Source organism: Rana temporaria, chromosome 6 (genome assembly GCF_905171775.1).
Source record: "Rana temporaria chromosome 6, aRanTem1.1, whole genome shotgun sequence".
Taxonomy (NCBI): domain Eukaryota; kingdom Metazoa; phylum Chordata; class Amphibia; order Anura; family Ranidae; genus Rana; species Rana temporaria.
In genome coordinates this window covers 81,421,378-81,447,257 of record NC_053494.1, presented here as the reverse complement: position 1 = coordinate 81,447,257, position 25,880 = coordinate 81,421,378, and the positions used below count along the sequence as shown (strand labels likewise).

Sequence of the window (25,880 nt, the reverse complement as noted above, 5' to 3'; positions counted from 1 at the left end):
TGGCGCTGCCTCGAGACTTATGGCTTCGGCCCGAAGTTTTGCAAATGGGTTAGCCTACTGTACCAAAACCCCACACAGCCAGAGTAGTTGCGAATGGCTGGACTTCCCCACTGTTTGCCTTGAGCAGGGGCACGAGACAGGGCGGTCCCCTCTCCCCACTTTTGTATGCCCTGGCGGCGGAACCTCTCGCAACATCTATTCGCACTAACCCAGAGATAGAAGGTTGCAGAATGGGCTCATTAGTAGAAAAAATCAGCATGTATGCGGACGACACCTTATTGTATTTGGCGGATTCGGGTCCTTCCCTTCATGCGGCGCTTCAGACGATTGAACAATTCGGTATCTTCTCAGGCCTAAAGATCAATTGGGGGAAGTCGCAGATCCTACCGATCGATTGCTTCCCACCATCTGAATCACAATCCAGTATGCCACTACAGAGAGTAGATGTTATCAAATATCTAGGGGTACACATCTCTAGACGCCCAGCTGACTATATTGCCCTTAATGTGGAACCCCTCTTCGAACTTGTCAGGTCCAAAATCAGAGTATGGGCTCATCTACCCTTAGGGGTTTGGGGACGCATCAATCTTATCAAGATGGTCCTTCTCCCCAAACTACTATATATCCTTTGGCACACCCCAACCTACCTTCCCTTGAAATACTTCAAATCATTGCAAGCCCTTCTGAAACCATTCATATGGGGAACGGGCAGGCATAAACTTGCATGGCAGGCAGTAAAGAGCCCGACTGATATGGGAGGCATGGCTCTACCAGATCTTAACCTCTACTATATAGCCGCACAGCTATCACAATTATTTCACATAGATAAAACTGACAGTCAACGCTTCCTAACTACTATGCCCGCGGGTGGCTCAGCTCACCGGGGATGCAATTTACGCAGTGTCGATGGGATCTGGGAGCGTCGGTTCAGGGAAGGAGACGGTGTCTACCCTGGGTCATTATAGGCGCATTTGGGAACTTGCTTCCACCAAACTTGGAATACCCGAGTACAACGATTACACACCATTATGGCAAAATAAGGTTGTACAGGAACTCTCTAATGATCAGGGAGCTGAACTCTGGGCCGCGCAGGAAGTCTATTACCTTCATCACTTGCTATCTGGCGGTAACCTTAAAACCTACCAAACACTTAACCACTTCCAGACCTTAGGTGTTTTTCAGATTCGGTGTTTTGCAAGACTAAAAACATTTTTTTCTGCTAGAAAATTACTTAAAACCCCCAAACATTATATATTTTTTTTTTCTAACACCCTAGAGAATAAAATAGTGGTCATTCCAATACTTTTTGTCACACCGTATTTGCGCAGCGGTCTTACAAGCGCACTTTTTTTTGGAAAAAATTCACTTTTTTGAATTAAAAAATAAGACAACAATAAATTTGGCCCAATTGTTTTATATATTTTGAAAGATAATGTTACGCCGAGTAAAATGATGCCCAACATGTCACGCTTAAAAATTGCGCCCGCTCGTGGCATGGCGTCAAACTTTTACCCCTTAAAAATCTTGATAGGCGACGTTTAAAAAATTCTACAGGTTGCATTTTTTGAGTTACAGAGTAGGCCTAAGGCTTAAAATTATTGCTCTCGCTCTAACGATCGCGGCGATACCTCACTTGTGTGGTTTGAATACCGTTTTCATATGTCGGCGCTACTCGCGTATGCGTTCGCTTCTACGCGCGAGCTCGTCGGGACGGGGCGCTTTAAAAAAATTTTTTTTTGCTTTTCGCATTTATTTTTATTTATTTTAGAATTTTTAACACTGAAAAAAAAAAAAAAAAAAAAATTATCACTTTTATTCCTATTACAAGGAATGTAAAACATCCCTTGTAATAGAAAAAAGCATGACAGGTCCTCTTAAATATGAGATCTGGGGTCAAAAAGACCTCAGATCTCATATTTGGGCTTAAATGCAAAAAATAGAAAAAAAATAAAAAATGTCATTTTTTCAAATGACCAAAAAAAAAATTTGTCTCTTTAAGAGCTGGGCGGGACTGACGTTTTGACGTCACTTCCGCCCAGCCGAAGCTATGGGGACGGGCCGAAGGAGGATTTTTCCTTCAGTCCCGTCCCCGCTCACCAGCCGACAGCATCCGATCGCCTCCGCCGCTACCGACGGCTCCGGTAAGCGGCGGAGGGCACGGGGAGAGCGGCGGAGGGGGGGGCGGGGGGCCCCTCTCCCGCCACCGATAACGGCGATCTCGCGGTGAATCCGCCGCGGAGACCGCCATTATCGGATTCCAGACCGCGCACCCTAAAGATGGATACCTCGGTTGTGACAGCAGCTGCTGCCGTTACCGAGATATCCGTCTTTAAAAATAGGACGTACATCGTCGTGCGCAGGTCTGGAAGTGGTTAAGGAAGAATTCACACTCCATGATAATATGCGGTTTAGGTTTTTTCAGATTAGACATGCGATCCAGACACAGTTTTCACGCACCTACCCACAACCAACACCACACCCGATCGTGGCCATAGTAAAGGGGAGGGACCCCAACAAACTGATCTCTGCATTCTACGCTATGCTTTCTACCCCTGTAGCCACTAAAATAGCATACGCCATAAAACCTCTGTGGGAAAGGGAGGTGGGGATTCTTGAGGACGAAGAATGGAAAGAGGCTCTAGAGACTTGCAAAGCGGTGTCGCCTAGGCTATCGGATTGACTGACTCAGATATATATCACTCACAGGGCGTACCTGACTACTATCCGCGTAGCCAGATATAAACGCACACAGTCCACCTTATGTGCGATGTGCGCCCAGGAAACGGGAACATTTTTTCACCTTATCTGGACCTGCCCAAAAATCCAGGACCTCTGGAAACAGATCATAACATTCCTTCATGATACAATGGGCACACCGGTTACCCTTGACCCTAAACAGTGCTTGCTGGGAATTTTCCCCACAGACACAGATAAATTCACCAAAATTTTCCTCCACGAGTCCCTATTCTCGGTCAGAAAGATAATAGCCCGTAAATGGATGAGACAGACCCCCCCTACTTTCCCTGAATGGAAGGCTGAAATAAATATGTCTCTACCCTATAAAAAATGTGTCTACATTAATAGGGCGTGCCCTGACAAATACTATAAAATCTGGGATCGCTGGCTGAACGAATCTGCAACCTGTAACTAGCTCTCTCCTCTACACAGGATATGGTCTCCCCCCCCCCCCCCCTCGACTTTGTTTATTGTTTCCCATTTCTAATATGCTGTCTTAACCTGTGGCTGAGTAGACTCAAAAGAAGATAAACGGATTATTAATTGCACATGCAAAACTGTAACGATTGTGTGACACCTCTGTTAATGAGAGACCTTGTGATGTTCCATACCCGCGAATTACTGATTTATTTATGTATGTAACTTTTACTCAATAAACAGAATTTGTTTGATTTAAAAAGAAGACAATCTCTTGGCAAAATGAATGAATTCCAGATTCTTATGATCGGATATTCAGGTTCTGACAGATTCAAGGTGGCCGAAAGCCATCTCTGCCCCTGGGAGTGGCTCAATGGGGTAATCCTATGGGCGGTGAGGAGGTAATTGATCTGCATTTTTCTTATCACAGAATACATGGTATGGTGGAGGCAAGTTTTCATATGACTGGATAGTCACCACACCAACTTGCAATTCCTTGACCAGCGGAGAACTTGTTTGGTAAGGTTCCCTACAGTGTTCCTTGCAGTGGGAGGATGGGAAATCTATGGTCTGTGCTCCCCAGTTGATAGAGGGATTGTAAGCGGAGAACCAAGGGATGCCCAAAATGATGGGAAATTTGGGTGATGTGGTCAACTGAAAGCCAATGGTCTCATGATGGTCAGCCTAAAACTGGATTACCAGAGGACCTGTTTTATGGGTAACAGGTCCTGATAAGGGTGAACCATCATCCATCTCAATAGGAGCAGATGCATTTTTGGCTTGAATGATATTGCGGTGGGCAAACTATGTCCATAAAGTTTCCTCCAGCCCCAGAGCCCAGCAGAGCAGGGGATTTCACAGCCACCAGAAATAAGCTCAATAGGCATGACAAAATAAGATAGTGGAGAATTTACTTTATTTTCTTACAGAATCAATGGGGAGATAGACTGGGTCATAGAGTTTATTTGTTCAGGCAGGATCACATCAGTCGCTGCAATTGTTCTTCTAATCTTGTTAAAAGAGTTAACTGTGTAATGCCCAGAGTCTCCCGAGAAGAAATTGCTTTTTTAAATTGCATCAACCTGCATAGGTTCAGCTGTGTCAAAATCTGGAGAAATTCTTGGATCCTTCTGAACAAACTGACTAGCAGAGAAACGCATGCCACCATTACTTTACAAACATTCCCAGCCTCTCCTTCCTCTTTTCGGTAAGCCTCTGATCAATTAAGATACATAGTTGGATAAAGGCCTTAGGAGTCTCTACTCAGGCAAGCTCATCTTTTACCTGTTCAGAAAGCCCTTGACGGAACTGACCTTTTTGCGCTGCTGGGTTTCAAGTGGTATCTGTGATCCAACGGCTGTGTACTCCACAACGCAGCGTTTACCCTGCCGTAAACTATGCAACTTTGCTTCAGCCGTAGCGCAGTGGTTTGGATCAAAATCCAGATTCATCGCGGCCTCGAAAGTCTGTAAATTATTCAGCATGGCATGGTCTCGAGGGGAGGCCAAGGCTAGAGCTTCCCCAGTCAGGAGGTTTATAAAATTCCCTTCTGTCTTTCAGAAATGAATGCAGTGAATCTCATTTGGAAATAAATGCAATGCTGGTTAACAAAATCTCTGTAATGGCGGCGGTCTCCATTAAACTTGGGTGGGTGAGGCATATGTGCGTTAGCATCTCGGGAACGTAGGTCCAGCAATTGTTTTTTCAGAGCATGGATATTTTTGTATATTGCTCATTCGCCACACCTTCCAGTCCGGCAAATTTTTCTTGGTAAGTGACATCGAACGCCTGCAGCTCTGCAATTTTTTGCCTGAAAGGAGCCACGGCATTTGCTATAGCGGCCTCCATGTTTTGGGCCAGAATATTCTGTCACGATCAGGCTCGAAGACCATTTGCTATAGCAGTTGCAGAACTACCACCGACCAGCAGGATAGGTACAAAGGCAGTCACCCTAGCAGATGACGCAGGCTCACCTGAGGTGCGGAGTCTCAGTACTAACCAGTGTTCACCAAAGCGCCTGATGGTGGAGATGGATTTTGCTACGTGTTCGTATCAGATCACGGTCCTCAGGACCCCCCCTTATCAGGAGGTGAGCAAGCCAGGGTTCAGTAGCGCATAAGCAGGTAAGGATCAAACAGAAGTGTGGTCAGTAAACAAGCCAAAAGGTCAGTAATGAGTAGTTTCTGGTTGGGGATTGGGCAGAAGCATAGTTGAGGAACACGCCAAGGGTCGATAACGAGCAGTAGCAAATATGGACGACAGCAGGAAAGACGGGAACGAGATACAGGCTGGAGATGGCACAACATTCTGGCAAGGAGGAAGTGCAGAGACATGGCTTATATCAGGAAGTTTGTGGGATGAGCAAAGAGTTCAAGGTTCAGCAGAAATCAAGGCTCAAGGCAAGGTTGTCCAAAGGTTTCGACAAGGCGCTGTCCAGCATCTCAGTGAGAAGATTCATTGCCAGACACAGCTGAGGTCCCAGGTTAAAAAGTCCAGGTCCTGACAATTGTCTAGGCCTTGGCCAAACCACAAGGAGTCCTCAAAAGGGGAGGCTGCATAGCTTGCCTTTTGATGTAATGTCCCCTTCCCAGACCCTAACCCAAACAGCTCTTCTAGCCGAGTTGATTAACATGGCATGATTAGCCGAAGCCCTTGCAGACTCAACCAGCGCTTCTGCTAGGTAGGCGACGGCCTTCCCCATCACTGACCGGGAGTCTAGCACATCATCTGACTTGGTCCAGAGACAGGTGTTTGGTCAGCCTCTCGATCCAAAAATTTGCATTCCTATCGACACAGGCTGCTAAAGCAGTAACTCATAGCAGAGAGATAGAGATATATATACACACACACACCCGCTAAAGGAAAACCCACACGGTCCAATAACCCTCTGGGTAGCCCGAATCCCTTGTATGCCTTCCCCCAAGGGAGGTACTCGCCAAGCCCTGACTTGGACTTCCCCGCAGTTCCAGTTGCCATCTCTTCCTTCATGAGATGGTTGGCACGGTCTTTAGCTGCCAACACCGCTTGTTCTGCTGGTACAGTTCGCAGACCAATCAGAGCCTCCTTGTTCTCTCTCTCCCCCACCACGCTCTATTTCCAGGTCGCACTGCTCTTCCAGCACTGCCCACTTCATGCGACGTGGCCGGGACCAGCCCAGAGAGCCTTGGAGCTTACACTCTTCCTCCCCAGAACACAATGGGGGACAGGAGAGAAAAGAGCAGTCGGGCGGCAATCTATATCACTGCAGCAATCGTTCACACGCCACTTTGACCGGAGCGCTAGTGCAGTCTTGAGGCAACCTGTGAGAAGGACAAGCCTGCAGGTTAGTGCAGCCCTCCCTGGCTTCCCTATGCCTATCTCACAGGGGAACCATCTGACCCTCCCCAGTCATAAGCACAAACGTTTCAGGGGGGAAGGGTGGGAACTTTTAACTAGCCATCAATTGACTGCATTTCCAGCAAGGGGAAGCCTTTCATCTCTCAGGTGTGCCTTCCTGGAAGGGGATTGGAGAAAGAGTGCTTTTATTTGTTTTTTTTTTTTACATTTTTGTCTATGAATTGCAATAAAAAATCATATTTGAAAGACAACATCACTAAGAGACCAGAGGAGGTTCTGCTGAGAACGCCTGGAAGCTGTGAGTGACCGAGACTTCCAACCCGTACTTTGTGCTGCAGAGGAGACGGGGCTACGGGGAGGAGGGGGGCTCACAGGTCTTCTTGGGGGAACTCTTGTTGCAGTTTTAGATTCAACTGCTAAAGTAGCGCCATTCAGGATTCTTTACCAAACTCCTGACTCTCAGGTCTACTGGTCCATTGCTTGTGACATATTGCTTCCCCTGAGCCATCATTCGGCCGGTAGAGGAGGATCGATCAGCCCTGCTGGTGGAGTGATCTGAATGCTCCTTGGAAGCGCTGCAAGGTAAACGACCTTGGCTGGGTGTAAGCTACAGGCTATACTGGTCTGTGCAGCTGGTAAGTGCACACTTCTCTTGGTGGTGGATTCATGCTGTTTTATGAGTCAAAGTTTGATATATGCACATATTGGTTCACCAGTCTATTGAGTTTCTCTGCAAATGAACTTACCGTATATACTAGAGTATAAGCCGAGTTGTTTCAGCACATTTTTTGTGCTGAAAATGCACCCCCTGGCTTATACTCGAGTCAGGTTTCCTCTGCCGTGTCAGTGAGGGCTGTGTGTATACAGGAAGTCGGCGCTGTCCATGCCGACCCACCTCCTCCTCGTCCCTCCGTGACGGAGGCAGAGCTTTGTTACAGTGGAAGGCGCGGATGGTTAACAGTAGAGCAGACAGGACAGCTATGGTCCCGTGTGTGAGGGGAGCACCGGCCCGAATCCATTGCTGACCAGAGATGTCAGGGGCTCAATTTGCTATGGCGGGAAGCGTGGTGGTGACGAGGTCTAGTAGCAGTGGTGAAGCGTTACGGTTGCCATAGAGACTTGCCTTCTGTGTGGAGCTGCAGCCTGGAATAAAGTAAGGAAATTAATGGAGATAGTTGTTTTTATGTACAGCCGCAGTGGACCTGGGGAGGTAAGAAACCCTGAGAATTCTGTGCTTTCACTTTAATCTTCCTCTATATCATTCCTTTCAGCTTTGGGAGAAGGGGAGGGGGGATGGAGAGTAATGGAAGCTGCCTGGCGGACAGTTTGCTGTAAGAAGAAATGCACGTGCTGCCAGCCGTGTGTGGGGCCCCTTGGATGGCAGTATATGAGTAGGGGTGGGTAAAGTTGGGCATTCAAACTCTATTCTTTTACAGCAGGGCAGTGTACCCACCTCTTCAACCTTTAAAAATGGGCACAGTGAGGCGGCAAATGGGCAGGTTTGGGTGCATTACAAGGCAGAAATGCACAGCAAGATATGATTTAATGAAAACTAGATGCCATTAGGTAGTGGATTTGTACAAATTATTTTTTTAATAACAAGGGTATAGTTTAGTGGCCCGCCCCCCTACTGCTATTTTACAGAACTCATACCATTATTTTCCCACACTGCATTCTGTAAAAAGGCACAGGGAATTATTTCACAGAACATGATGCCTTGTGGGACAATAATAGTTCTGTAAATGGTGTAGAGGGCAGAAGGGGGTTTGGTGAGAGGTGCAACTTTCTTTGCAGTGGCTGCCGTTAACTCAAAGCACTGGAAGACCGGCGTTTGGACAGTATCTGGCAGCTCTGAAGGAGACAAAACAAATATTTTCTTTATTTTATTTTTTTCTCTGCAGTCTCCAAAGGAATTTGTGGACAAGTTTGGTGGCTTGGGTGCCTGTGCTATAGGTTTAAAACAAGAAATACTGAAAAAAAGGTTCCATTTGTAATTCCCACTTTGACAGCTACACATTGCATATACCCCCCCCCTGCCACTATTGCTTTTTCTCTCAACCCCTGAACGCCAGTCACACGCATAAATGTGCAAAGGAAGGGAGTCAACGTTCCAGTTGGGTCTTGTAGGCAATTAAGGAACCTCTCAGGAAACCAAGGTACTGGCAATGCACAAAGCAACTGTAGAAAAAAGGGATTTTTAATACAGCTTACCTGTAAAATCCTTTTCTTGGAGTACATCACGGGACACAGAGCAGCATATTCATTACTATGTGGGTTATATGGAGTACCTTCAGGTGATGGACACTGGCAATCTCAAACAGGAAATGCCCCTCCCTATATAACCCCCTCCCATAGGAGGAGTGCCTCAGTTTTGTAGCAAGCAGTATGCCTCCCAAAATGGTCCCCAAAAGAGGGGTGGGAGCTCTGTGTCCCGTGATGTACTCCAAGAAAAGGATTTTACAGGTAAGCTGTATTAAAAATCCCTTTCTTTATCGTACATCACGGGACACAGAGCAGCATATTCATTACTATGTGGGATGTCCCAAAGCAATGCTTACAATGAGGGGAGGGAGAACATCTCCAAGACCAAAGGATTTAATTTAGAGGTATACTCAAATCATAATAAATCCAACTTAGTTGAGAAAAATAATTTTAAATATTAAATTTAACTCAAAAGGGAGCCCCCGGAATCCGAGGGTCTCAAACTGCAGCCTGCAGTACTGCCTGCCCAAAGGCTGTATCGGTATTCCTTCTTACGTCCAACTGGTAGAATTTTGTAAACGTGTGGACAGAAGACCAGGTTGCCGCCTTGCAAACTTGAGCCATAGGGATCTGGTGGTGTGCTGCCCAGGAGGCGCCCATGGCCCTAGTAGAATGAGCCTTTAATGATAACGGAGGAGGCAACCCTTTCAAGCCGTAAGCCTGAGTGATTAACTGCTTAATCCATCTAGAGATGGTGGACTTTGCAGCTGCCTGCCCCTTCTTGGGCCCATCCGGTAAAATGAACAACACATCTGTTTTCCGGATCTTCTCTGTAGCTTTAAGATAGGCCTTCATGGCCCTGACAATATCCAAGGTATGCAGCAACCCTTCCTTTCTGGAAGTAGGTTTAGGAAAGAAGGATGGTAATACCAAATCCTGGTTTAGATGAAAGCTGGATATAACCTTTGGTAGGAAGGAAGGATGAGGGCGGAGAACGACCTTGTCCTTATGAAAAATAAGATATGGTTCCTTACAGGATAAGGCGGCCAGTTCCGACACTCTTCTGGCGGAAACCATGGCGACCAAAAATACCAACTTCCTTGTCAGTAAAACCAAAGGAATTTCAGCCAACGGCTCAAAAGGTTGTTTCTGTAAACTTGACAGAACAAGATTTAAATCCCACGGACAAAGCGGGGATTTAACTGGAGGATTAATACGTAAGACCCCCTGAATGAAGGTCTTAACTAGCGAGTGGGTGGCCAGCGGCCGCTGAAACCACACTGACAAAGCCGAAATCTGTCCTTTGATTGTGCTTAATGCCAGTCCTTTATCCACTCCTAGCTGGAGAAAACTTAAAGGGTCACTAAAGGAAAACATTTTTTTTGCTGAAATGACTGTTTATTGGGTATAGAGACATAAAAGTTAACTGATTCCTTTTAAAAATGAATAAAAATGTAATTTAATCTATCATATAATGTGCCTCTAGTTTCACTTTCGGTTTTAAAGGTACATACATGAAGTTCCGGGTGAGAGGTGAGTCGGGAAGACTCACAGAACAAAAACAAACAAATCCAGGGCAGTGTTTTGTTTTTAAAATGAATCTGATTGGTTCTGAGGAGTTTTAGACACACAGTAATGACAGCTTAGACCACCGTGAAAATCTCCCAGTATGATGGTTATAAGGAAACAGGCAACCAGGAAGTGTGGAGATCACAGCAGAATTACAGCCACTTCAAAGCAAAAACGAACAACGAGGACATGAAACCAGTACTGCAGTAAGGTAAAGTAAGCTATTTAGCTAAAAAAAAAATTCCTTTAGTGACCCTTTAATACTCTATCGATGGTAAATTTGCGAGAAAGCCATCGCTTGGACTCACACCAGACTACATAGGCCTTCCAGACCCTGTAATAAATCACCCTAGAGACCGGTTTCCTGGCTCTGATTAGGGTAGAGATTACTTTCTGAGACAGACCTCTACCCCTGAGAATCAGGGATTCAGCTTCCAGGCCGTCAAATTTAGATGCCGTAAGGCAGGGTGGAGGATCGGACCTTGCGATAGCAGGTCTGGCCGTAGAGGAAGAGTCCAAGGGTCTCCCACTACCATCTTTAGGATTAGTGAATACCACGCCCTTCTGGGCCATGCTGGAACTACCAGGATGACTGGTATGTGCTCCACCCTGATCCTGCGCAGCAGGCGAGGTAGTAACTGGATCGGGGGAAAAGCATAAAGAAGTTTGAACTGATGCCAAGGGCAAACCAGCGCATCGGTTCAGCAGGCCATCGGATCCCTTGAGCGGGATATGAACCTGTCTAGCTTCTTGTTGAGTCTCGCTGCCATGACATCCACGTCCGGCACTCCCCATCTTTGGCAGAGTGCTTGAAAGATCTGTGGATGTAGAGACCATTCCCCCGGCAACAGAGTCTGGCGACTTAAGAAGTCCGCCTGAAGATTGTCCACTCCTGGAATGAATATTGCCGATATGCAGGGCACATGAGCCTCTGCCCATAGGAGAATCAAGCTCACCTCTCTCTGAGCGGCTTGACTCTTGGTTCCCCCTTGGTGATTTATGTATGTCACGGCCGTGGCATTGTCTGATTGAATTCTCACCGGGAACCCCTGCAATTTGGACGTCCAAGCCCTGAGGGCTAGTCGAGCAGCTCTGAGCTCCAAGATGTTGATGGGCAACTGCCTCTCTGGCTTTGCCCAAGTACCTTGGCGAGTGCAACCATCCAAAATTGCTCCCCAGCCCGTCAGGCTGGCGTCTGTGGTTACTATCTTCCAAGCCACTGGGCTGAAAGACTTCCCCTTCACTAGATTCTGAGGGTCTAACCACCAACACAGACTTTGTCGGACTCTTGATGAGAGCGGCAAAGGGATATCCAAGGCCTGTGGCCTCCTGCTCCATGCTGACAGGATGGCTGCCTGCAGGATGCGAGTGTGGCTCTGGGCGTCCGGTACCGCCTCGAATGTGGCCACCATCTTGCCTAGTAACCGCATACATAGGCGAATAGTTGGTTCCCTTTTGCTTAGAACCAGTAGGATTAATTCCTTGATGGCTTTGACCCTCATCAGAGGTAGAAACACTCTTTGTTGTTCTGTGTCTAACCTCATGCCGAGATATTCCAACTGACTTGTGGGCTGGAATGCTGACTTGTCTCGATTTAGGACCCAGCCGAACCTCTCGAGGTATTGGACCGTGAGGGCCACTGCTCGTTCCAAGCCAGGAGACGAGTGATCTATGACTAGGAGGTCGTCCAGGTACGCTAGGATCGTGACCCCTTGGATCCTTAGCTTGGCTAGGACCTTCGTGAACACCCGGGGGGCCGTAGCCAACCCGAAGGGAAGCGCCACGAACTGGAAATGACGCGAAGCCACCATAAAGCGTAGATATCTTTGATGTGGCTGATAAATTGGGACATGAAGGTAGGCATCCTTTATGTCTATGGAAGCCATGAAGTCGTCCTTTTGGAGTGTGGCAGCTGCTGACCGCACGGATTCCATCCGAAATGAGCGGACCTTTAGGTATGCATTTACCATCTTTAGGTCCAAAATTGGCCTGACATCTCCATTGGACTTTGGGACGATGAATAGGTTGGAGTAGAAACCCAGCCCTTGCTCTAGGACTGGTACCTCTATTATTACTTCCTGGGAGAGTAGGTGATTTAATGCCGTCATTAATGCGGCTCCCTTCTCCGGATCGTTTGGAATCCTTGACTCCTGGAAATGAGGAGGAGGAAACCTTAGGAAGTCTAATTTGTAGCCCGTGGCCACGGAAGACCGTACCCACTTGTCGGGAATGCTGGCTTCCCAAATCTCTGAAAAGAGACGCAGCCTTCCCCCCACCTTCGTGGGTGGGGGCGCCCCTTCATAAGGTCGGCTTGGGGGCTGGCTTTGCTGGTTTGCGAAACCACTGCCTCTTGCCTCTAGCAGCCTGGCCCTGCGATCTGCTATTGAAGTTAAAGTTTGATCTTGCAGGAGGCCGTCGATACTGTTTGGCATTAGAGGGCCCCTGCCCAGGGGAGTGCTGTCGTTTAAACGCAGGCCCCTGAAACTTCTTCTTGGTTGGCAAAAGAGTACTTTTGCCGCTTGAAATAGTCTGAATGTATTTATCCAGGTCTTCTCCGAAGAGTCGTCCTCCATGGAAGGGAAACCCTACCAGGAGCTTCTTGCATGGGGGCTCTGCCTCCCAGCTCTTTAACCATAAGAGTCTTCTCATATGGATAAGGGATAACGATAAACGTGACGCTTGCTGGATAGAATCCTTAATCGCATCTACCGTAAAGCGTATGGCCCTAGGGACATCCGAAAATTCTTCTGCCTGCTGGGCAGGAATAAGTTTAAGCATCTGCTTAGCTTGATCCGATAATGCTTGTGCAACCCCAATCGCAGCCACAGCTGGCTGCACTACTGCCCCTGCAGTAGTGAAGGAGTTTTTAAGTAGTGCTTCCAAGCGTTTATCAACCGGATCCTTGAACACCTGTATGTTTTCTACAGGGCATGTTAAAGACTTGTTGACACATGAGATGGCTGCGTCCACCGAAGGGGTTGCCCATCTCTTGGAAAATTTATCTTCCATAGGATACAAGGCAGAGAATCTTTTAGGTGGTAAAAAGACTCTGTCTGGTTTGATCCAATCTTGGAACAAAACTTCCTCTAGCAGAGGATGGATCGGAAAAACTGCGTTGTTTTGAGGCGCCCTTAGTGAGCCCAAAGCTGAAACAGTCGATACCTGGAGATCTGGTGTTGGCAAGTTGAAAGCACTATGGACCAAGTCCGTTAAGGCTTGAACCCAACAGCTCTCCTTTTGGGAGACTGCCCCAGACTCCTCTGTATCCGAATCCTCGATCCCCGAACCTGCTTGGTCCTTGTCCAAGAGGTTTTCCAATTCTCCTGCGGAAAGGACCTCCTCCTCAGAGGGTCCATGCTCGGGCGACGGAGATCTATTCCGTTTCTTGCCCCGCAGAGCCATGGTTATCATCTTTTCCATTCTTTTTTCCCATCTCCTTTAATGAGGTGGACAATACCTCGTCCGTGACCATCCTAGGGTTGGACTGACCCGAGCCAGCTCCAGCCCCAGATCCCGATGGCCCCAAGGCTCCCTCTCGGGAAAGCAGCGGCATAATCTTTTCCGAGACCTCAGACTCTCTGGGGGAATCCCCACCTCTTGTACCCTCTGACCCGGATGCCATGGTACAATACCGAGGTACGCCCGCTAACTTGTCGGTGTTTGGAACTATAACAATTATTGTCCAAAAACCCGTTTGGGGGAAAAAATGCCTTCTCTCCCTTTGATGGATTTTCTCTTTTTCTTTTTTTTTTTTTTTTAAACCCAAGAAAGAAAAAACATTCTGTCCCCCTTAGTAGTATTGCCAAAGACTGCTGAGATAGAAAAGAACAGCCTATTTCTAGGCTAGACAGTCTTATGAAGACTGTAATATCTTTTTTGGCCACTGTGTGTCCTCGGCGCCCCGTGCTGCCGCTCTGGTCTCTTCCTCCTCAGTTCCAGCATAAACTGAGCTGATGGAACGAAAGGAAGGGCCGCCCCTTCCTTAAACCAACTGACCCGCCCTTCCCCCCTCAGCTAACGGCGCGAAATTGCGCTCATAAAACGGGGACGCGCGCGCGCCCGCCGACGGGGGGGGTGGGTGTTGGGGAAGGGGAAGGGAGCCCACGAGGAGGCCAGCGTTTGCCTGTCATCCAGGCTAGGAGGAAGAAACCCATGCAGCATCGCCTGGAGGCTTGCAGGTAAGCACAGCTCTCTTAACACACACACACACAGCCACTCAATGCTTCAATACTACTAGGGAGGTCACCTCTTATGGGGAAATAACACATAAAGCCATCCTATCATTAAGATATGTGACTTACTTTGCCAGATGCAGCGCATAACTTTAGGCATGTCCCCTGTGACCCCCCAGAAAAACCTGCTAAGAACCAAGTTCCGCAAGTTTCCCCTCACTTACCTGCTCCATGCCGCAGGACTTTGCCAAGCAAGAGGCCCAATCTTCCCCCATCTCCGTGGGGCTGTCTAGACCTTCAGGCCCTGGGTTCCTATGAAGGATCCACTGTCCTGGGCCCATATAGCACTCTGGCAACAGAAACATTAGGCCCCCAAAGGTTTCTAAGTTCTGGGCCCAGGGTCCAGCTCTCTAAAAAGAGAAGCATTATGGGCTATACCCCAAGGGTTTGGGGTCCGATTACTGACCACTTTAGCGCTGAGGCCTTTGGACAGAACCGGTTAGCTCACCTAATCCCAAGGATGCGGAGACAAGCTAAACCATGACCAACACCTAAGACACTGGCGTAAAAACTGAGGTACTCCTCCTATGGGAGGGGGTTATATAGGGAGGGGCATTTCCTGTTTGAGATTGCCAGTGTCCATCACCTGAAGGTACTCCATATAACCCACATAGTAATGAATATGCTGCTCTGTGTCCCGTGATGTACGATAAAGAAATAGGAAAGGGATGGACAGCCGCACTCCAGGGAAACTTCAAAAAGTTGTCTTTATTGGTAAAAAATGGTCATGCAGAACAAAACACAGCCACAGGAAGGGACAGCTGACTCGTTTCAATATATATCAGTGCTTAGTCATGGCTGATATGTAATTAAAACACAATAAAATGTAGATACCTATACCCAGGGCCGGCCTTTGCGGTGTGCGGACAGTGCGATCGCACAGGGCGCCATAACAACATGGGCGCCTGGCGACCGCACAGATTTTTAAATTCGCCTGCGTGTTAAGTAGTGGGCGGGGGGGGCGTGCCGCACACTGGGGGTGTCAGGCCGGCACCCCCCCCTGCCCGCGACTGAAGAGGACCTTGCCGGGTGGTATGGCGTGGTGCCGGGTGCCTGGCTTTGCAGGGGGGGTGCCGTGCAAGCCGCATCCCAGCGAGCCGTCGGCACACCTGGGACCTGGCCACAGTGATTCCCCCTTCTCCTTAGGCAGCTCCGCGGCACTGAGTCTCGGCTGCCTGTGACTGTCTCAGTCACGCAGCCGAGCAGTGAAGCAGCCTCCCCCTTGCCTGTACTGTGTTGTGTGTGCAGCACGCGGCAACAGGTTATCTGAGCCTGCTTGCTTTACAGGTCTGAAGGGGGGGGGTCGTCTGTATTTTAGGGGGGGGGTTCATTATTGTAGGGGTTGATCTGTATTGTAAGGGGGGGGGGTGTTTTCTGTATTGTGTGTGTGGGGGGGGGGGGGTTCTTTATTGTTGGGGGGGTCTGCACTTTAGGGGTTGATCTGTATTGTAGGGGGGGGGTGTTTTCTGTATTGTGGGGGGGGGGTTCTTTATTGTAGGGGGGTGTTCTGTATTGTAGGGGGGTCTGCACTGTAGGGGTGGTCTATTGTAGGGGGGGTTCTGTATTGTGGGGGGGTTCTTTATTGTAGGGGGGTCTGCACTGTAGGGGTGGTCTATTGTAGGGGGGGTTCTGTATTGTAGGGGTAAATCTGTATTGTAGAGGGGGTTCTGTATTGTAAGGAGAGATCTGTATTTTAGGGGGAGGGGGTATGCACTGTGCGGGGGTCTGCGTAACATGCAGGGGGTCCAGAACTGTTAGGGGGGGTGTCTGTGTTACATACAGGTGTCTGGGGCTGTGTAATGTAAAGGGGTGCAGGGTGCTGTGTAATGTAAAGGGGTCCAGTGGTGCAGGGTGCTGTGTAATGTAAAGGGGTCCAGAGCTGTGGGGTGCTGTGTAATGTAAAGGGGTCCAGAGCTGTGGGGTGCTGTGTAATGTAAGGGGCCCAGAGGTGCAGGGTGCTGTGTAATGTAAGGGGCCCAGTGGTGTAAGGTGCTGTGTAGTGTAAAGGGGTCCAGAGGTGCAGGGTGCTGTGTAATGTAACGGGGTGCTGTGTAATGTAAAGGGGCCCAGAGGTGCAGGGTGCTGTGTAATGTAAGGGGCCCAGAGGTGCAGGGTGCTGTGTAATGTAAGGGGCCCAGTGGTGCAAGGTGCTGTGTAGTGTAAAGGGGTCCAGAGGTGCAGGGTGCTGTGTAATGTAAAGGGGTCCAGAGGTGCAGGGGGCTGTGTAATGTAAAGGGGTCCAGAGGTGAAGGGTGCTGTGTAATGTAGAGAGGTCCATTGGTGCAGTTGTGGAGAGGGGGGTACACAGTAGTGACAGAGATATAGAAGGATGCAGGGGGCACAGTGGGGTGTTTTTACATTTTACGGGGGGGGGGGGCAGATATAGGATCTGCCCCGGGTGCCAAATGCTCTAGGAACACCTGGCAGGCCACAGGCGGATTCTGCCGGAAAGACGGCATGGCGGCTGTCCTTGCCTTGCTATGAGGAGCTCATTTGCCATGCGCACTGAGAAGACAAAAGAGGGCAAAAATCCACAGAAGCAGGCAGCAGATGTAAAAACTTTTTTCTGTAAGTAAAGTCTTTTTTTTATAAGTGCAGTGTACTGCTTAATGTCTGTTTTGTATTTTCTTTTTTAAATAGGGTGTTTCTTAAAGGAACTGTAAATGCAAATGTTAAAAAATACTTTATTGTAATTATGTTTGATATTTGATAGTCAATTTACAGGTAGTGTTATTATAGCGTGTGATTTACTTTATATGTGGCATTATTATAGCGTGTGATATACAGTATATGTGGCGTTATTATAGAGTGTGATATACAGTATATGTGGCATTATTATAGCGTGTGATATACAGTATATGTGGCGTTATTATAGAGTGTGATATACAGTATATGTGGCTTTATTATAGAGTGTGATATACAGTATATGTGCCGTTATTATAGAGTGTGATTTGCAGTATAGGTGGCGTTATTATACCGTGTGAATAAAAGTTGTATTTTTATCATAGCTTGTAATCTTTTTGTTGGGAACTTAACGGAATGGAAGGCTTTAAATGGAGCTGGTATTGGAGAAATGGGTGTGGTTACCGAGGGGTGTGGTTACCAAGGGGCGTGGTTACCAAGGGGCGTGGTTACCAAGGGGCGTGGTCACTAGGGGGCGCTGTAAACTTTTTCACACAGGGCGCCTAAAGGCCTAAGGCCGGCCCTGCCTATACCAAACATGTGACCACCATTGACCAATACCAAGTGGGGGCAAATTAGTAGGAAGCACACCCAAACTTAATTGGTAACAGAGATCACATGTGTGCACAGAAAATCCAAAAGCAAAATGTATACAAATGCATAAAAGAAGTTGCTTTCATAAAAATAATAATACATACACTTAAACAAAAACATTTTTTTTGCGTAGAAAATAAAAATATACACACACCATCAAATTTGTAATTTAATACGCTTTGATATAAATGAAATTCCTGCAAACTGATATAATGCATAGGTCCACATGAAAAAACTGAATATAAAGATACGCAAATGTGCATACATATGTACATGACTAATGTTTAAAAAATATATATATAAAAGATATGTGCATTATGTGTACCTGAGTGAACATATATAAATCAGTGAATGAACGTGAACACATAGTCATCCCAAAGATGGCGACTAGTAAAATAAACAAATATAGACACACACACACACACACACACACACACATATATATATATATATATATATATATATATAACACAATAAAGGTGATAAAGTGAATATATAATATTTTTTCAGATTTTTTATGTGAAGGGTGAGAAATAAATCGCACCTTTTGTATTTAGTATAGATGCAATTATAATGAAACTAATAGTGTGCATGCCTGACTTATATTTATGGATCTCATACGTGGTAATGATATACAATGTATTAATTTCTGTAGGAGAATGTATATAGAAGCAATATGTATATGGATACCACAATTAAACTGAAATGTTGAACGAAAAACAAAAAGTATAAAGTATAAGTAAAGTATAAAGTCAAGCTTTGGGTTACAAGGTATAGGCATGGTAGATGTAAAAAAGACAGGTATATGCGTATACATGATCACGTATGCTAAGAGACAAAGTGACAAAAGAATACGTAGATGGGTATAAATATAGATGTAAACATATGTATATGGACATGTATAAATGAAAAAAAGGGGGGAGTGTACCTGTTATTTTCTAATATGTGGAAGTATATATATATATATATATATATATATATATATATATATATATATATATATATATATATATATATATATATATATATATATATATATATGAACATCTCATATTGGGATAAGTAATCCATTCCATTCGACATGCATCATAAAAATACAAATGAAATAATCATATAAAAAATATATATATAATATATGCATGATCGAATGGAAGTCGAGACGCATTCCAGATTTAAGTCGATACATATATATGGGTTGTTTACATATAAAGAGATGCATAATATATTGATTACTCTCCGATGGTGTTCAATGATCGAGCAAAATGGATACAATGTTTCGAAAAACCAGATAGAGTCAATCAAATCAAGGTCTCTTTGATGTAAATATAATGAAATAAATATATATATATATATATATATATATATATATAAACAGATCTTGAACTGTGAAAACATGTTGTAGCAATAGCATATAAATTGTGTAAAGATGAGATTAATGTGCTCTACATGTATACAGTTCATGTAGAATGCTCCAGATCTAAATCCAAGCGAACAGAGATGTGTGTACTACCGTCCATAGACACCGTATGACACGATGTTGAAAGAGAATCTCCCCATATGTGGTTTATGTGTCTCGGAAAGGGACACATATAATGTGACATAATACATGAAATACACTGAAAGCCCGACCAACCCAATGTAATCCCTGGGGATTTGATGGATAGGTATACCTCATGCCTAAAAATAAAAATAAATAGGAAATAAAGATTTAAAAACATACAATTAAGGAGTCTATTAGAGTATCTATGTAGAAGATTATAGTAATGTTATTAGCAGAGGGATGGAAAACTCTGTGTGTGTATAAACACACACACAGAGACAGCTGGTAACATGGATGGCTGTACGGCGATGAATATGATAAAGATAATATCGAAAAAGACTAACGTATAACCATACACTGGAAAGTCGTCCATATTAATCACTTAACCCCCGGACCATATTGCTGCCCAAAGACCAGGCCACTTTTTGCGATTCGGCACTGCGCCGCTTTAACTGAGAATTGCGCGGTCGTGCGACGTGGCTCCCAAACAAAATTGGCGTCCTTTTCCCACAAATAGAGCTTTCTTTTGGTGGTATTTGATCACCTTTGCGGTTTTTAGTTTTTGCGCTATAAACAAAAATAGAGCGACAATTTTGAAAAAAATTATTTTTTACTATAATAAATATCCCCCCCAAAAATATAAAAAAAACGTTTTTTCCTCAGTTTAGGCCAATACGTATTATTCTACATATTTTTCGTAAAAAAAAAAAAAAAAATCGCAATAAACGTTTATTGATTGGTTTGAGCAAAAGTTATAGCGTTTACAAAATGGGGGGTAGTTTTATGGCATTTTTATTAATATTTTTTTTTTACTAGTAATGGCAGCGATCAGCGTTTTTTTTTCCGTACTGCGACATTATGGCGGACACTTCGGACACATTTTTGGGACCATTGGCATTTTTATAGCGATCAGTGCTATAAAAATGCATTGGATTACTATAAAAATGCCACTGGCAGGGAAGGGGTTAACACTAGGGGGCGGGGAAGGGGTTAAGTATGTTACCTGGGTGTGTTCTAACTGTAGGGGGGTGGCCTCACTAGGGGAAATGACTGATCGCTGTTCATACATTGTATGAACAGACTGTCAGTCATTTCTCCCCCTGACAGGACCGGGAGCTGTGTGTTTACACACACAGCTCCCGGTCCCCGCTCTGTAACGAGCAATCGCTAAGAGAGCGGACGTTAATGTACGGGCTCTCGCCCAGGAGAGCCGACCTGCCGCCGTAGAATGACGGCGGCTGGTCGGCAAGTAGTTAAAACATATATTTAAGGTGCATAGACTCCAAATAGCAGAACCTCCATGGTACACAATATATGCTGTATGTCAAAAATGTTTCCTTTGTTGCAATAGCAACGTAGACTTAATAAATTGGCGAATATATGTGTCCGTCAGAGAATCCAAGATGTGAAATGGATAAAACAAAAGGGTATATATATCATGGTGTATAGGAATGTACTGACTGAATATGATATAAATACCAAGAGACAGGGAGAAACCCTGTTGCAATTGTCCTAAATTAATCCTTATATGGAAGAACTAGTTAAGTAAGATACTGACGGACAACAAACATAAAGATATCCGTGTCTAGCGGAATGTAATCATATAGACACTATTGTGTAGACCCGACTTGGAAGATGGCCCAGAAGAATAAGGGGAAGGGGAAGAAGGAGAAAAGGAAAAGAGGAGGGGACAGTGTAGACGTCAAAGGCACTACAAATGAATACTAATCATAATAGTGGCATACATCCCACTCAAAGTTAAGTCCTCTAGGAATTCTGGAATTTAAATGAAATATCCAAAAGACTTCATGCTTACATAGTAGCCTGAACTTGTCTCCTCCTCTAACCGAACAAACAATTTTCTCCATTCCCTGTATGGATAAACTTCAGATGTCCTTGGAATGTACAATATTCCAGTGTCTGGCTATATTTGTGTTGTGATCCTTGTCTATGTCGTACAGGTGATCATCAAGACTATCTCTTAGCCTCCCGATAGTCCTGCCTACATATTGTACATTACATGCATCGCAGGTGATGACATATCAAAAAGTTTGTGTTGCAATTAACAAACTGCTTTATGTCAACGTTTTTCCGCTGGAGCATGAATGTACACACTGACCCGTTTTAATGAGGCAGCAGTATCTACATCCCTTAATGCAGCATTTGTAGGTACCCTTGAAGTGTAGCCAATTTTCTTTGTCACCCAGTTTGTTCCAAACAAAGCCAAAAAAAGTACCTCCTAATGTGGGAGCTCTACGGCTGATGGTTTTAATGCCCTTAGACAGAATAGACTGGTAGGCTGTGTCATTGTACAATACTGGAAGGTATTTAGTGACTGTCTTATTTTGTAGAACTCTGTACTGAAAGGAGTTGAAAAAATTGGAATGGAGTTGTTAAAGGAGGAGCAAGTACGTTTGCTGTTCAAGTTACTTTCCTTTAATAGTGAGGATCTAGGAATAGAATCTACCTTAAGGAGGGCTCTGTTTATAGTTTAAGCAGGGTAACCTCTAGCTTTGAATCTCGAGGCCATCTCAATAGCTTTGTTGGAAAAATCTTCCGGTGTGCTACACAGGCGTTTAAGTCTGAGGAACTGACCGAAAGGGATGCCTCCGATAGTGTGTGGGGGGTGTAATGAGTCAGCCCGCAATAATACATTGCCGGCTGTACTCTTTCTGTGAAGTCCTGTGACTCTATGTCCATCAGCGCCTGTAAGCTTAACGTCCAGAAAATCAATAACAGGTTGTAAATTACCAGTAAAACGTAAATTAAAATTATTGTCATTCAAATAGTGTAACCAAGTGTCAAGATCAGCGTGCTCATCAGAGCTAATGAAGAGCAGATCATCGATGTAGAGACAATAAAAGACCATATCATCTCGGCAGGGACTATCACATCCAAAGACGCGGGACCTCTCCAACCATCCCATATAAAGATTGGCTAGGGATGGTGAAAACTTGGCGCCCATAGAGGCCCCGCATCTCTGAAGTTAATAGGTCCCGTCGAACATAAAGAAGTTGTGGGTGAGGAGGTATTCCAATGCCAGTATAATGAACTCCTGTAGAACTAGTGAAAATTTGACAGATTCTTTTAAGAAATGGGAGACTGCTTGTAAGCCCAGGTGATGTGGCATGCTAGAGTAAAGGCTAGCCACATCACAGCTCACCCACCTGTACTTTTTCTCCCAAACAAAGCCATCAAATTTGGAGAATAGCTGTTTAGTGTCTCTGAAGAAACCGGGGAGCTCGGCGACCAGGGGTTGTAGCTGCCCGTCCACCCATTCGCCCAATCGTTCATTGTCCGCTCGGTGGGGGGCCTCAACGACGAGTGGCCACACATATGTGGCCCTGTTTTCTGATCGTGTGACCGTTGTGACAGCCAATCACAGCAGTCACATGACCCAAATGCCAGCTTCCCAGGTTTTAAAACTCTTAAAGGGCAGGGAGGTGGTCAGCGTGAAGGAGGTCAATATTGTGCCCCTGTCCCTACTCTACTGGAGCACACAGTGCATGTTATAACTGACTGTCATACTAGTTAGTTGGGTTCTGTTATGCCCACAACACTCTGGCTATACTGTGCCGAGTGCTCCACCTTAAAATGGCATCCAGCATATCTTTGGCTTGGCATACAAAAAAAAGGGGAAGTGATATAGTGCATGATATTAGGATATTACAATATATTAACAGGGTTGTAAAGCTTTGTATTTTTTCACCTTAATGCATCCTATGCACTCTCCGGCCCCCCGAGCCCACATTTTACTTACCTGAGCCCCAAATCTCTGTGAGCGCGATCCCGCGTTGCTTTCGCTCAGCTCTTTATTGGATGATTGAAAGCAGCGCAGCCATTGGCTCCCGCTGCTATCAAATCAATGACGCGCCGCGGCCGAGTGATACACTTTCCAGAGGGGGGTTAGCTCTTGCGGAGAGGAGCCGAGATGGCCACCGAGGGACCCCAGAAGACAAGGATCGGGGCCACTCTGTGCAAAACTAACTGCACAGTGGAGGCAAGTGTGGTATGTTTGCCATTTAAAAAATAAACCTTTACAACCCCTTTAAATAGTTATATATGCACAAATAAGAAAAAAATACATACAAAAAAGTACTCATTATGAACTGGTGCATCAAGGAGGCAAGAATCTTCAGATACATGTAACTATCAAGTTAGTCATTGATCATCTTTAAGGAAACCCATGTCAAAAACCATTAAAAAATGCACCAAATAGTACAAAAAATGTAACAGATAAAAACTGCTTGTGAGACACTTACAAAAGTGAAAGAAATGTACTTTTCTAAGGCTGAAAATTGCTTTTTTTGCCAGTGTCAGTCTCATGAAATTCCAGTAAGTGCTCAGGACCAGCAGGGGGAGATAGCGTAATCCAGCAATTTCCCCACGACAAGTGCCAGAAGCTGTAGGCAGAGTGATCTTCGGAGTGTATCATTAATACTTTTCCTGTTGGTTTCAGTTTGACAGAATGGGTTTCCTTGAAAATAACCACTGACTAACATGATGATTCCAAGTATCTGAAGATGGCTGCTCACTAATGATTAGAGCTTTTTTCTTACCAACATATTTACGCATTAATATATTCATATTATCCTGCGATATTAACATTAGGTCGTAGCGCCCTCTTTTAGCTTTTGCTCTTTTTATGTGTGGTTTATACGTGACCATTTGTTTGTAGAGCTGCAAGACCTTGACACATGTTGCTACATGGACATTATAAATTGACTCATTTAGTTGGCTGTCCTCCGGCCAACTACATATTCTGTGCATTTAAACACATTTCTCTTCTGTAATTACAGTTTATGCAATACACCTAACTTGGTCAACCAGAGGAATGATAGAGAAACAAACTCAGGTAATGGGAAAGAAAAGGATTATATTTATACAACATATAAACTTCCAGACTACAATTTTCACATGCAGTACTTTACCGGACAATTACAAAGTATAAATACTACCTCCATCAGCTTTTTGTTCTTCATCGTCTGTTAAGTCAATTACAGCCATGGGTTGCTTATCCTGTTCAAAATTTGGAAGGAAAAAATTAACATTAAAAACCTGTCAATACCTGTACAAAACAAATTTAAACACATCTTATCCATAGTAATGAACATTTTTTTTTGCAGCTTCCTACCAAATACAAGTATGAACCAACATACATACCAGTGTTTTATTTCTGTGCTCCTTGATAGATTCCATTATTTTACGAATGGCTATACAAAAAAATAAATATAATTTTATTAGTACAACCTGCAGCATTATTAACGTTTAAATAAACCGGTGCTGGAGTGCAAATTAAATCCTAATGAAGTACATGGAGGTGCATGTGCCTGTACATATGAGTGCCCCTTTAAGCTACAGCCAGCAAAAAAAATCTGCGCAAAATACAGATGAAGATCAAGGGCCAGTTCACACCATGATGGGCTTGAATCCCATAGCACCGCACAGCACATTCCTGTGCTATGCACATGTGATCCAGGTGCAGTGCAATATCAGCCCATTCATTTGAATGGGCTCTAATTGTATCAGGCCACATCAAAAGTAGTGTATTCAATACTTTACAAAACACACAGCAACCAGATTCCATGGTACTACTCTACCATGTTACCCGGGGTGTGAACATGCACTACGTTTGCAACCTGCATTTGGGGTGCCATTAAGTGAACACTGACACACGCACAGAATGCAGGTTTCCTGCACTTCTTTCTGGTGTGAACTGGCCCTAAATTTACCCAATAACTAAAATATTATACACAACATGGTAATACAATTTCAAAAAGGTACCGTATTTATTGATCTCTTTATCTCTGTAGCTTGCATTAAAAGAATGCCTATGATCCTGCCATGAATGCCATTGTTCAGACACTTACTGTTACGTTACAGCCATCTCAAATATTCTCCAGTGTTGTCACCCTTTAACACTCGCTTCCTGTTTTTTTTTTTTTGATGTCACAATGTAGAGAATAAGATTTCCCATCATCTGTGCCCAGTCTTGCCACACAAAGTTAATCTAGCTCTGAGCAATCCTCTTTATTGTTCAGTGAAATAAAACAGACTTGCAGATAAAAACCAAAGTCCTTGCTTTGAGTGACAGGTTATTTACATATCTCGTGCACTAGCTTGCAGACATGCACAGCCTCTGTATAAAGTGCACAATTTACATCCCCATCCCCTCCACTCCTCTCCTCTCCAGCTCTCCCAGGCGTGGCTGCCTTTCTTGTGTTGTGACTAAATGTTTATCATAATATGGGGTGATCCACAGTTCAGTGTGATGAGGAAATGCTGCAGTAAACAGCCATCAGAATATACATAGACAAGTGATTAGGGGAGATGTATTTAGTCCGAGCTTGAGTGATCTTCTTTTTATTGTTATATTGCAGTGTGGGTGTCCAAGGTCACCTGATCACATAACCAACCTTCCTATATTACCAGGATGTGTTATGTGGGGGAGGGGTGGATTTCTCACTTTTTATACTTAGACCCAAGTAAGGCTGAATGAACTTAGGGCTGGTTCACATTAGTGCGCTGTGCGAGATCGCAAGTGATTCGCACCGCCCTGCTGTTCAGATCAC

The 25,880-nt window shown here is 45.0% G+C and overlaps 1 protein-coding gene across 4 annotated transcripts in view; it reads right to left on the bottom strand.

Annotated features, from left to right (window-relative positions):
- LOC120943578 overlaps nucleotides 1-25,880 on the bottom strand; it is a 276,900-nt gene that overhangs the window by 17,730 nt on the left and 233,290 nt on the right. For all 4 annotated transcript variants that reach the window (XM_040356956.1, XM_040356958.1, XM_040356959.1 and 1 more), the window contains 2 exons: nucleotides 24,472-24,521; nucleotides 24,267-24,327 (listed from right to left, as the gene is read on the bottom strand). In XM_040356956.1, the coding sequence (XP_040212890.1) occupies nucleotides 24,267-24,327; nucleotides 24,472-24,521 (111 nt within the window). The remainder of the gene's footprint in view (nucleotides 1-24,266; nucleotides 24,328-24,471; nucleotides 24,522-25,880) is intronic.